Source organism: Salvia splendens, chromosome 5 (genome assembly GCF_004379255.2).
Source record: "Salvia splendens isolate huo1 chromosome 5, SspV2, whole genome shotgun sequence".
NCBI classification, from domain to species: Eukaryota; Viridiplantae; Streptophyta; class Magnoliopsida; order Lamiales; family Lamiaceae; genus Salvia; species Salvia splendens.
Window position 1 is genome coordinate 203,412 of NC_056036.1, and position 10,585 is coordinate 213,996.

Genomic DNA, 10,585 nt, shown 5'->3' on the forward strand with positions numbered 1-10,585 from the left:
GATTTAATTAAATTTAATTAAAAATTAATTTTGTTATTTGTTATTATAGTGTAGCAACAAGAAGAAATGACATAACTTTATGTCAAATTGTAACACGATTTTGAGCTTGATTCGAATTAATTATACAATATTTAGTATAAAAAATCATTTTTTTCTTAAATATGTAAATATTTAAGTTAAAATTTTAATTTTTTTTTAATATTGCAAAATGATTAGTATGAAATTTATTTTAAATAAATTAATATTTATAAATTAATTTTCAATATAAAATGTTAAAAAAATCGAATGTATATGTACAATTATTTATATTTATTACTACCAAAAAAATAATACTATTGGAAATCACAAGACAAGCAGAAGAAGTTGGTATGATTCAGTCAAAAGGAAAACAAATGGATAAAAAACTAACAAGAAAATAGCTGTCTCTCTCCAAATATTTATTTGATTTTTTACCATATTTTTTACTACTATCCGCTGAAAATCATGAGTCGTTGTCTTTGTATAAGTGTTAAATTTCGAAATTCTACAGAAAAATTGTGCCAAATTTCTGATTTTTTTTCAAATGATTATTAAAAATAAAAATGAGTAAATCTAGTCATGTTTTGCATAATTATCTTTTACATCAAAAAAAATTAACTTTCTTTGAAAGTTATCTATATGAAAGGGTAAAATTCGTAAAGATTCCCCTTTAGACTTTACATAAAATTTAAATACTTCTTCTTGAATTAGGTGGCCGGTGCATTTCATGTATATCTCCTAATTAATAAGGTTTTATCTGTTACTCACTTTTCACATAAAGAAACAAAATACGGATAAACTTAAATAACTGTAAGGCAATTATAATTATGTCGCATTGTAATTTAATAAATATAATAATACGAAAATTATAAATACATATGAGTCCACTTCTATATTTGCCATTGAATTTTTTCAAATTTATTTAATTACTCTCCTTAAGAGTTAAATATTGTTTCGTCTAAGACTTTGAACTTTCAACGGTAGCTTCTAATTAAGTTTTAAACTACAATATTCATTCTATAAAAAAACTTATATTAGTAAAATACTACAATATTCATTCTATAAAAAAACTTATACTAGTCAAATTTTCAAGCTTATCACATTGGGCTATGATTGATACGAAAGAATCAAAATATAAAATGTTCAACTATTGGAGTATTAATTATTAACAGCGTATTTTGTTTGAAAAAAGAAATAAAATGTATATAGTGAATTCTATCTCTACCTTAAAAATAGAAAAACTTTATTAATTACAGATATGATCCAACCCATCAAAAGAAAACTTTCCCTTCAGCCGATCATTACTCCAATATTATATGCCTTTTCCACCGTTTACATATCGTCAAAAAGTTGGAAATAAATTGCACAAAAAATTGACAATTTAATTTTTTTTTTGTATTCCTAATAGATATGTATACAGTATACATATATATAGGGCCACATAATAAGCTACTACTATTAGATGGTGTATAATTTTAATTAAATTCATTTACGAATAAATTAAATATACTAGTTTTATAAAAATTAAAAAATTGCATAATTAATAAAAATAAAATTACATACGAATTTCAATATGACAGTGGCATGAATATGGTTCTTCTCAACCAATTTATAGACGAAACCGCTGAAGCTTTTAAACTTGACAACGACCTGAATTGGAATTGGCTGTTTGGTCACTAAAATGGCCGAGGAATGAGCTAGTTGATTTGGATTCGGAATAGTGGAATTTGCCAAAAAAAAAATGGGGGGGATTTGGAAGAAAAAATTATCGGGATTTAGAATTTGGGGTGAAGGAAGCGAAGGGAAGTATGGTATTTATAGACTAAATTCGATTAAAAAATATCAAAACGGATACAATTTTATCCCACACGCACGAGCACAACATGTGCAACACGCGCCACAATGAATGCGTGTACGTGGCTAGCTTGCATGCACGAGTAAAGTGATTCCAAATGCTTATACGTACAATCGGTTGTGTGTAAGCACCCCGTGTTTGTTCTCCTCTAACATGCACAAGGTGCTCGGAATTAGTGTAGTGTTGTGATGCTTCTTTCATTGTATCCCAAAGCTCTAAACCTTACAACACAAACTCTAACTTTACTCCTTTGTCACTCAAGACACAAAATATAATTGGAACCCAAAATCCTAAGGTCTAAAACTCTACTAATATATGTGGACCATGAAACATCAAGAAAGAATATCTGACAATAGTAGATCGGAATGATATGACATGCATTATCACATTTTCATTTAACATACACTTTGAATAGGAGCTTCGAACCATTTTGGAAACCCCACCAATACCTAAGGTTTTGGAGAGAAACCAATGTCCAAAATCAACCATAAATAAAGCCCACAACCAAATTAAGTATTTTACTGTGGTCCCATATAAATGATTTCCAAAAAAAAAAGTTAAAAATAAATAATAAGGATGTATACACAACATGAGACTGAAACCAGCCTGCTGCTAGCTGCTATATGCATCTCTATTCTCTAGTCCCTTTACTGCATAAAATATTTTCTTTAAATTTCTTGAAATTTCCATGCAAAAAAAAAAAGAGTCATCATTTTTTAAAACTATTTGATTGTCTCATATGCTTATGAGTGCCATGTTTAAGAATTAAGACTATTGGATTTAGAAGAAAAAAATAGCAATAATGACAGAGAAGAGATAGGAAGAAAAATCCCTTTCCCTCCACTTTTTTCCTACCTGTTTTCACAGTTGGATTTCTCAAGGTTTTTATGGAGTATTTAAAACAATGCAAACAATAGAGAGAAATAGAGAGAGAGTTTAAAAGTAGTAGCACATCTCTCCCACTCTTTTTAGGTTCATTTAAATTACAGTCTTTTTGATGCCATATATCCTTATTTTTCCCCCAAAAAAATAAAAAAAAAGCTTTTAGTTGAGTTGTTTTGTGAGTCATAAATCAGTCCTCCCTAGCTAAAAATGGCGAGTTCCGGTCCGGTATTAGACCCATTACAGGCGCCGCCGATGCAGATGGCGGCGCAGGAAGCTTACGCTGAGCAACCGGGCAATGGGGCGGTGGGGCCCTTGATTGGAGTTCTTGTGGTGATAACGATTCTGGGCGCAATCGCGGTCATGATCGGGCGGCTCTGTTCGGGTCGGGGCATAATGGGACACGCCCGCTACGATTTCGAGAAATGGGTCGAGACCAAATGCGCCTCTTGCATTGATGGCGGCCACGACCCGCCTCCTCCCCGTGTTGTGCTCGACCACCGCGTCACCATCGCCTCCGCCGCACCGGAGGTGGCTAATCAGACTCATCCTCAAACTCAACAACAACAACAACATGAGTAGATCTTCATATCAAATCCAAGGTCTTTTTCACTCCCTCCTTTTTTATTTTTATGATGCGACATTCGGTTGTTGTAACGAACTAATTTATGTTATGTTATGGTGGTGCTATAAGATTATGTCTGACAAATTGTTAACAAAACCAGTTTCGTAATCAAATTAGGGAAATTAAAACTTAGTTTGTGAATTGAACACATTGATCGAGAAATGTATGGATTTAAGGTTTTGATTTCGAAAAAAAATAAATAGGGAATTGTTGCAAATAGTACAAAGTATTTTTCAGTCTACCACAATTTTGCTTTGCTACAGTTGCTTGCTTTTATGATTTTTGTACTGTCACTGATCCCTCTTAATTACAAAGTTCTACTACTACTACTATATCTTTTTTTATTTTCGTTTTCAGAATATATATATATATATATATATAGCATACCAGATTTTAAAAAAATTCATTGTAAGAATTCAAAAGTGGAAAAGAATGAATTGTTACAAGCAATCATTTTAGAAAGTGGGTGGCGCACTTTCATTTTATTTCTTGTGTCCCCTTTTTATCCACCCCACAGAACTATTGGATGACATTCATGTTTGCTTGAAACAATTTTAACTATGGATATGGTGGTATAGAGAGATTCCTCTATGGATTCAATTTGACCATATGAATGTGCAGCGGCGCCACCCACCAACGGAGTTCGCCGCCGTGGCATCGATCCCAACCTTCGCTTTCTCCTATTGGCCGTCTCTGTGTTGATGAACAATGTCTGAAAGCCGCCATGTCCTTCTATTGTGTTTTTTTTTATTTTTTATTTTGCAAAGTAACAGTGGCATTGTTTTTAAATACATCTATGTGCTATTTTCCTCCATAAAGAGAAAAACTATATCTATGGGACAAATCCAAGTTAAATTATCTAGTTGATAATGGAGTTATTCGATTTTTATGTTTATTTGTGATTAATAGACATGAAAACCTGTGTCCTTTCCAATTAGCTTATTTCTATATGACGGTGAGAGTATTATACTAGGTTCTTATACAAATTTTTATTTCATTAGATTCTTGAACTGTTGCATTTTGTTCATACATCAATTTACAATTTTTTTTGTTTCAATGGGTGCTTATATTATGCATTTTTATAAGAGATTTTTTACTTTTAATTTTAATTAGATTGGTTTTTTTAACTGGCTTCAGAATTTAATTAATTTTTTTATGTTATTTGAATTTTGAAGTCCATTAAATTAAAATGAACCAAATAACCTCTTAAATCAAAATGCAACAAAAATGTATTAATGCAAGGATTTAATGAAAACATAAAATTGTATTAATACAAGGATCTAATGTAATACAAAAATATAAAATGATCTAATGAAACAAAATGTATTAATACAAGGATTTAATGAAAACAAAAAATTGTAAAATGATCTAATAAAATGTATTAGTAGAAGGATATGCAGTGTGTTTAGGCATTGTCTTTTTTTCGCAAAAGTTAGACCTGCGTAGTAATAGGTGGACTTGACGTTGTGTAGCACCACTCTCTTCCACAGCTCAGGCTCAGGCTCAGGCTCAGGCTCCCTGGAAACCTGACAATAGTGTGTGGAGCATGATTCAGTCCCCCATTCAAGTCATGCATAATCAATCTTCCACCTCCCCTTTCATCGAATGTCAACCTGCAATAGATAATACATGGAGGCGTCGGGGCTGAGTTTATAATCAATCCCTGATGAATTCGGGGTAGAGCTTGGTGGCGAGTGACCATGATCATGATCAATTACTCTATTTAATTTGTGAAAGAAGCAGTGGGATTAATCCCATTTAATTTGACATCAGATGTTTAAAGCGTAAACATCCTAGCATGTACGGCTGGCGGTGTAATGTAGAAACACTAGGTACTCCGTATTACATATACATACAGATTCAATAAAGATAATCTTCTTTTTTATACTCCACTACTAATATACAAAAGAATCCAATTGGTATGGATATTTAGTTACATACCTACCTTCCTTCTTTCTACTCTCACAACAATTATTTTAAGTTTTAACCTCATAAACACACGTTAAGGAAATGCTGTTTTGAAAATGATACAACTGTCTCTTTATATGGAGTAATTAAAAAGGTAGTAGTACAACATTAATTAATTGGTATATCTTGAAATTTTATTTAATTCTTCTGAGGAGAAGGTAGGTTTCCCTGAAGAAAGCTGGAGAAGAAAGCAAGAGCTCTTTGAGGTTGATAGCCTGGGACGAAATGCCCAGCTCCTCTTATGCTCACAAACGTCACATTCTCATATCCTACCACATATCCTCCCACCTACACATGCAACCTAAAATTAGCTAAAACCAAAAAATATGTTTTGAGTTTCTTTGATCGGTAGGATGTTTGTCGAGATTAAATGGATAATTGAAAAGAGAATACAATACGATAACATTAGAGAGAATAAAGTAAAAGAAATTAAATTTACACAACTGTAGTGGGACGATCATAAAAAGGAATGCAACTCAAGTAATTAATGTGAGACAAAAGCAGTGTAATTAAGTCAGTTGTGATTTGTTAGGTCGCCTTGAAAGTCCCATGGGTACCATGGACCGGTGCCCCTAGTTTGGGCATCGAGTATCTAGTGGTCGTTATTGGAACTATACCGTCTGTATCTCCAATACACGGTATCAACTATTTTGGTTAATATATCCTCATCCTCTCTTATTGAGTAACAGAATAGTGATCCAGACGCGTATGCCGCTCGCCATCAGCTTTTGGATCACTGGTAGAATATCGGATCACTACACATAAAACGGACAAAGATTGTCAAATTCAGATGAAATCTCCCCATCGACCAATAGTCTGGATTAAATTTGATTACTTCTTCTGTCCACTACCAGTAGTCTACTATTGGTAGGGCAGTAATGTTAGCATGGAGAGCCTTCTGAACTTGTGGTGAGTTCAAATAAGTGTGCTATGAGTTGTAAAATAAGAATAATGTAGTTAAGACAATTCTCTACATTATTCTCTCTTTTACTTTATTTTATCTACACTTTAACTATTTATTATTATTTTTACAAAATGAGTGCGGAAAAAGAAATGGGACAAATTATATGGGACGGAGGGAGTAGTACTTAATAAATACTCCAAGACTAGTTTGCATACGTCTTCTTTCTACTATCTCATACACATGTAGCCTCCCTTTGAGCATCCACAACGGCCAATGTTTTGGCCGTATTGAGGGGGAGGGGCAGGGCCGATGGCATGTCACACTGCAGCTTCCTTCGCCAGTCGAAAATGCACCGCCATGTCGGCCAACCACAACAACCGATTTATTCATATACTATAAAACTAAAAATGATTTTATTTTAATTTTCTTTTATTTGCTGTTTTTAAGTGATGATTTTATTATAATTATTAACGATGGCTAAAGTATTAAAAAATACGTCCAAAATGGAAACACCACTTTTAATGGAAGGACGAAAATGATGATAAAAAATAATGTCCCATCTATCCTATGTTACTTATCTTTCTATTTCAGCTTGCCCCAAACCAATTACACTATTTATAATTTAAGTACAAACCGAGGCATTTAATTAATATATTTAATTAAATATTCTATTATTAAATGATTCTTCATTACACTTAAAATATTAATTTAATTACACTAAAAGATCAGTCGCAAATGAACGATATAAAATAAAAAGTGCGAATAATATAGGACAGCAAGGAGGAAGTACAACAATTTTCTATTTAGCATTATGAGGCCTCAAAGAATGAATCGTGAACATGTAATAACTAGAGCCATTGTAAGTCTGTTTCGAAGTAAAAATCTCAAACTTGAGTTCAAACAAGTGAAAAAGAAAGAGAAGAGTTGTAAGCAAGTCTCACGCCATATATAAATCCAGCTACAAAATTCTTTTTCCCCAGACAACATCTGGGTTTGGATACATTTTTTCCCTCGATAAATAAGAGCTCGTAGACACACAAACGAGCAGGTTTTAGCTGACCGGCTGCTGGAGATTCCCGTGACCATTTGAACGAGCCCCGTATGATGGGCTTGCTGCAGCATATCCATAGCCGTTGTACCCTTGCCTCCCGTAATAAGCCCCGTTCCACTGACCGTTGGCATCCATCCTCGACTGCAAATGGAAATGAAGAAAAGCTTCAGACTTGTTACATCTCATATTCAAGAATGCCGCAATAGCAATTGAGTGTAGCCGAGAATTTGTTCGAGCCAAATCTCTGTTCTATTATTTGTTTTTATCAGTGTACGGTTGTGTATTGGTAGAAATAGTTTCCAGACACTGATTTGGTTCGACAAACTTACTGTACTTTGTTATGACAAGCTTCCACTTTATGTCAAGGCTAAACAATGTAATCTGACGAAGGAATATACCAGAACCAATCCAATCACACAGAAAGACTAAAGATGAAAGACTTACCTGCTTGTTACCTGTACTTCGACCCCATGATAGACGAACAGTCTGCTTGCCAATAACCGTCCCGTTTAGTCTTTCAATAGCATCCTCTGCATTGCTCCTGTCAAAGAGAGTATGAAGTGTCATTCCATGGTTATGCAACTTCCAATATAGCAACACTTACCCAACAATCACAACTATACTTCCATACATATATCTGATATAGTATAGTATGTTCTAACACAAATAACTTCACTTGCACATATACCAGTAAATAACATTCACCAGTACATTAAATGAAAATAAGATGAGCATACAAACTATATGCTGAATTCCATAATCAGTTAAAGGTATACTGTGGGTTATGCATGTATTCCGATAAAAGTGAAATTGGCCTGGTAATCATTATCTTTTGATAAATAAGAAAAATATTCAAAAATTCAGGGAATAAAGGAAATTGGAAGAAAAAACCTGTCATTGAGTTTTATGGCATGTTTTGTCCATTCTTTTAGCAAGGGCAGATATTCCATACAGTCTACTATCAAAAGAAACATCAGAGTTAACCTGTTTGCATATTGAACAAAACCGCATCCCTTTCCTGCTGGTATTTTCACAGAGACAACTTCTCCAAATGGAGTAAACGACTGTCTCAGTTCTTCATCAGTTACATCAGAGTCGAGTCCTCCAACAAATATCTATGGAAAGTGTGGACAATATAGATTATTCAGTAACTTAGCATTATACAACTGACTTGTAAAAGAGGGTCCAAGACTTACTGTTGTGTTAGCTGAGTCGTTCTCAGAATGACCTTGGGGGACAACACCATTTGCATATGCACCACCACCACCAGCTAATATGACAGCTAAATCAAGAAAGTGAAATAAAGATGTTACACCGTGGATAAAACTACAAACTCCAATGGAAAATATGTGAAATATTTTTCACACAAAGAAAGATGTTTTATTAATACACATAAATCGAAGGACCAGTTGAACTAAACTACAGAAATCTATTCAGTGGATTAACAGAATGGCCAGTGGATCACAAAAGACAATCTAACAGAAATGTGTAATTCACACCTTGGGAAGAATATTGTTGTTGTTGTTGAGAAGTCTTTTTAGGGGTTGCAACACCAATTCGCATAGGTCTGCTAGAACAATAAACACCATTCATCTCATTCATGGCTCGGGTCCTCTCGTTTTCATCTCCAAACCTGACAAACCCATAACCTTTTGAACGCCCACTATTTGCATCAACTACGACTTTAGCACCTTTTACAGATGGATATCTACTAGCAAAGGTGTCAGTAAAGATTCCATCAGTAACATCAGAAGCCAAATCTCCAACGAATATTGAAAGATCAGAACCAATATCACCCCCACCACCACCACCACCACCAGTGTTAGGGCGCCTATCACCAGCGCTAAAGGCTGCCCAGTTTAAGCGAAATGGTTGCTCTGTATTTGGCATGTTGCTTCCATTGAAGCTCTGCAGAACTTTCTCTGCAGCTTCATGAGAATTGAACTCGATGAATCCATATCTCTCGGAGTGCCCTGTCTGCTTATTGCGGATTACCTTGGCTGAGACAACCTACAAAATATGATGCAGGAAAACAAAATTTTAGTGTCTAAGGGGTCCAATACAATGATTATTACATATCTTCAATTAGAGTCTATTTTAATTATTGTTCTCCATAACTAATGGACTAATGTTCTAAAACACATGTGAAAGCACCGTTGATTAATCCAAGCCTTTCGCTAGGACACTCTCACCGATACTGATATGTTTATAGTGCTGTAATCTTATGTGGTGCTATGACATGGTCGTAATGATCTAAGTTATTTATTTCAATCAGACATCATATAAAAAAAATATATAGCCAATATCTGAGATGTAGTCTCACGTTTATTAGACTGTAGAATACATACTACTTTGCTAAGATTTTGAATGCCCAAAGCCGGAATCTTGCATTCTCAATTAACTTAAATAGGCCTTCAATCTAGTATTAAATTTTCTTTTAATTACTAAATACGTTAATTAAGAGTGGCTTGATCTTCATTAGAATCATGAACTGTTTGCACATTTAATTCCAACATCAATTATTTGAATACCTCCCTGATCTTCTAATCCAATTTTAAGCACCCCTAATGCTGAAAAATCACATAGAAACATTGTTTATTTTTCTAATTCGCCATCCTTTACACATACAGATAAAATTTACAGATCACTAAAAAATCCAACTAAAACACATAATTCTTTCAGCATACCAACTCTGTAAAATGATATACCAACCTAGCAATTAGTTAATCTCCGAAACCCGAACAACAATTTGAAGAAATTAACATTCCATTACCTCTACAGATTGAGAAAAGCACGAGTGGATATAGGCTTCATCCATCCACTGCTGGAGATCTCCAATCCAGATCGTTTTGTTATCTTCAGCTCCGTTGTGAATCTGATTGTTCTGCTTCTGCCCCTGCGCCGCGGCCGGCTGGTGATACTGCTGCTGCTGCGGGTGGTAGTACGGGGCGTAATGTTGATTGTACATCATGTGCTGCTGCATCGCCATCCACTGCTGCTGGTACTGCTGCATCGCCACCCACTGCTGGTGCTGCAACTGCTGCTGCTGGTTGCTCAGGTTCTGATTCTGATTCTGATTCTGATTCAAATCCCCGCCGTTCATATCGACTCCACAAGCAAAATCAATCACCTCTCAGCTCGAGTTCAAATCCTCTTAATAGATTAGGTTACCTGGTCGAAGCTACCAGGTATTAGAGAGAGAGAGAGAGAGAGAGAGAGGGAGAGAGAAGTCGGCTGGCGAGAGAAATAAAGGTGAAGAAGTGTGTGAGGGATCTAGAGTGG

The 10,585-nt window shown here is 34.7% G+C and overlaps 1 protein-coding gene across 2 annotated transcripts; it reads right to left on the minus strand.

Moving 5' to 3' along the window:
- Nucleotides 1–7,035: 7,035 nt before the first annotated feature.
- LOC121804793 (polyadenylate-binding protein RBP47-like) lies at nucleotides 7,036–10,585 on the minus strand. Of its 2 annotated transcripts, XM_042204471.1 has the most exons (6): nucleotides 10,077–10,584; nucleotides 8,803–9,313; nucleotides 8,500–8,585; nucleotides 8,288–8,418; nucleotides 7,748–7,844; nucleotides 7,036–7,444 (listed from the first exon to the last, which is right to left on the minus strand). In XM_042204471.1, exons 1-6 carry the CDS (start codon nucleotides 10,404–10,406, stop codon nucleotides 7,304–7,306), a joined length of 1,296 nt encoding a protein of 431 aa, XP_042060405.1. In that variant the 5' UTR covers nucleotides 10,407–10,584; the 3' UTR covers nucleotides 7,036–7,303. The 2 variants fall into 2 exon arrangements, with proteins under 2 accessions (XP_042060405.1, XP_042060404.1); XM_042204470.1 differs by having other exon boundaries at nucleotides 7,307–7,844; nucleotides 10,077–10,585.

What these genes read in the sequence shown, in the direction of transcription:
- LOC121804793 (XM_042204470.1), bottom strand. Translation starts at nt 10,406, where the DNA reads ATGAACGGCGGGGATTTGAATCAGAATCAGAATCAGAATCAGAACCTG. An exon ending in ACAACAATATTCTTCCCAAG is followed by an intron (nt 8,586 to 8,802) that starts GTGTGAATTACA and finishes TTCTTGATTTAG; the next exon opens with CTGTCATATTAGCTGGTGGT. An exon ending in TTTGTTCAATATGCAAACAG is followed by an intron (nt 7,845 to 8,287) that starts GTTAACTCTGAT and finishes TCTCTTTGACAG; the next exon opens with GAGCAATGCAGAGGATGCTA.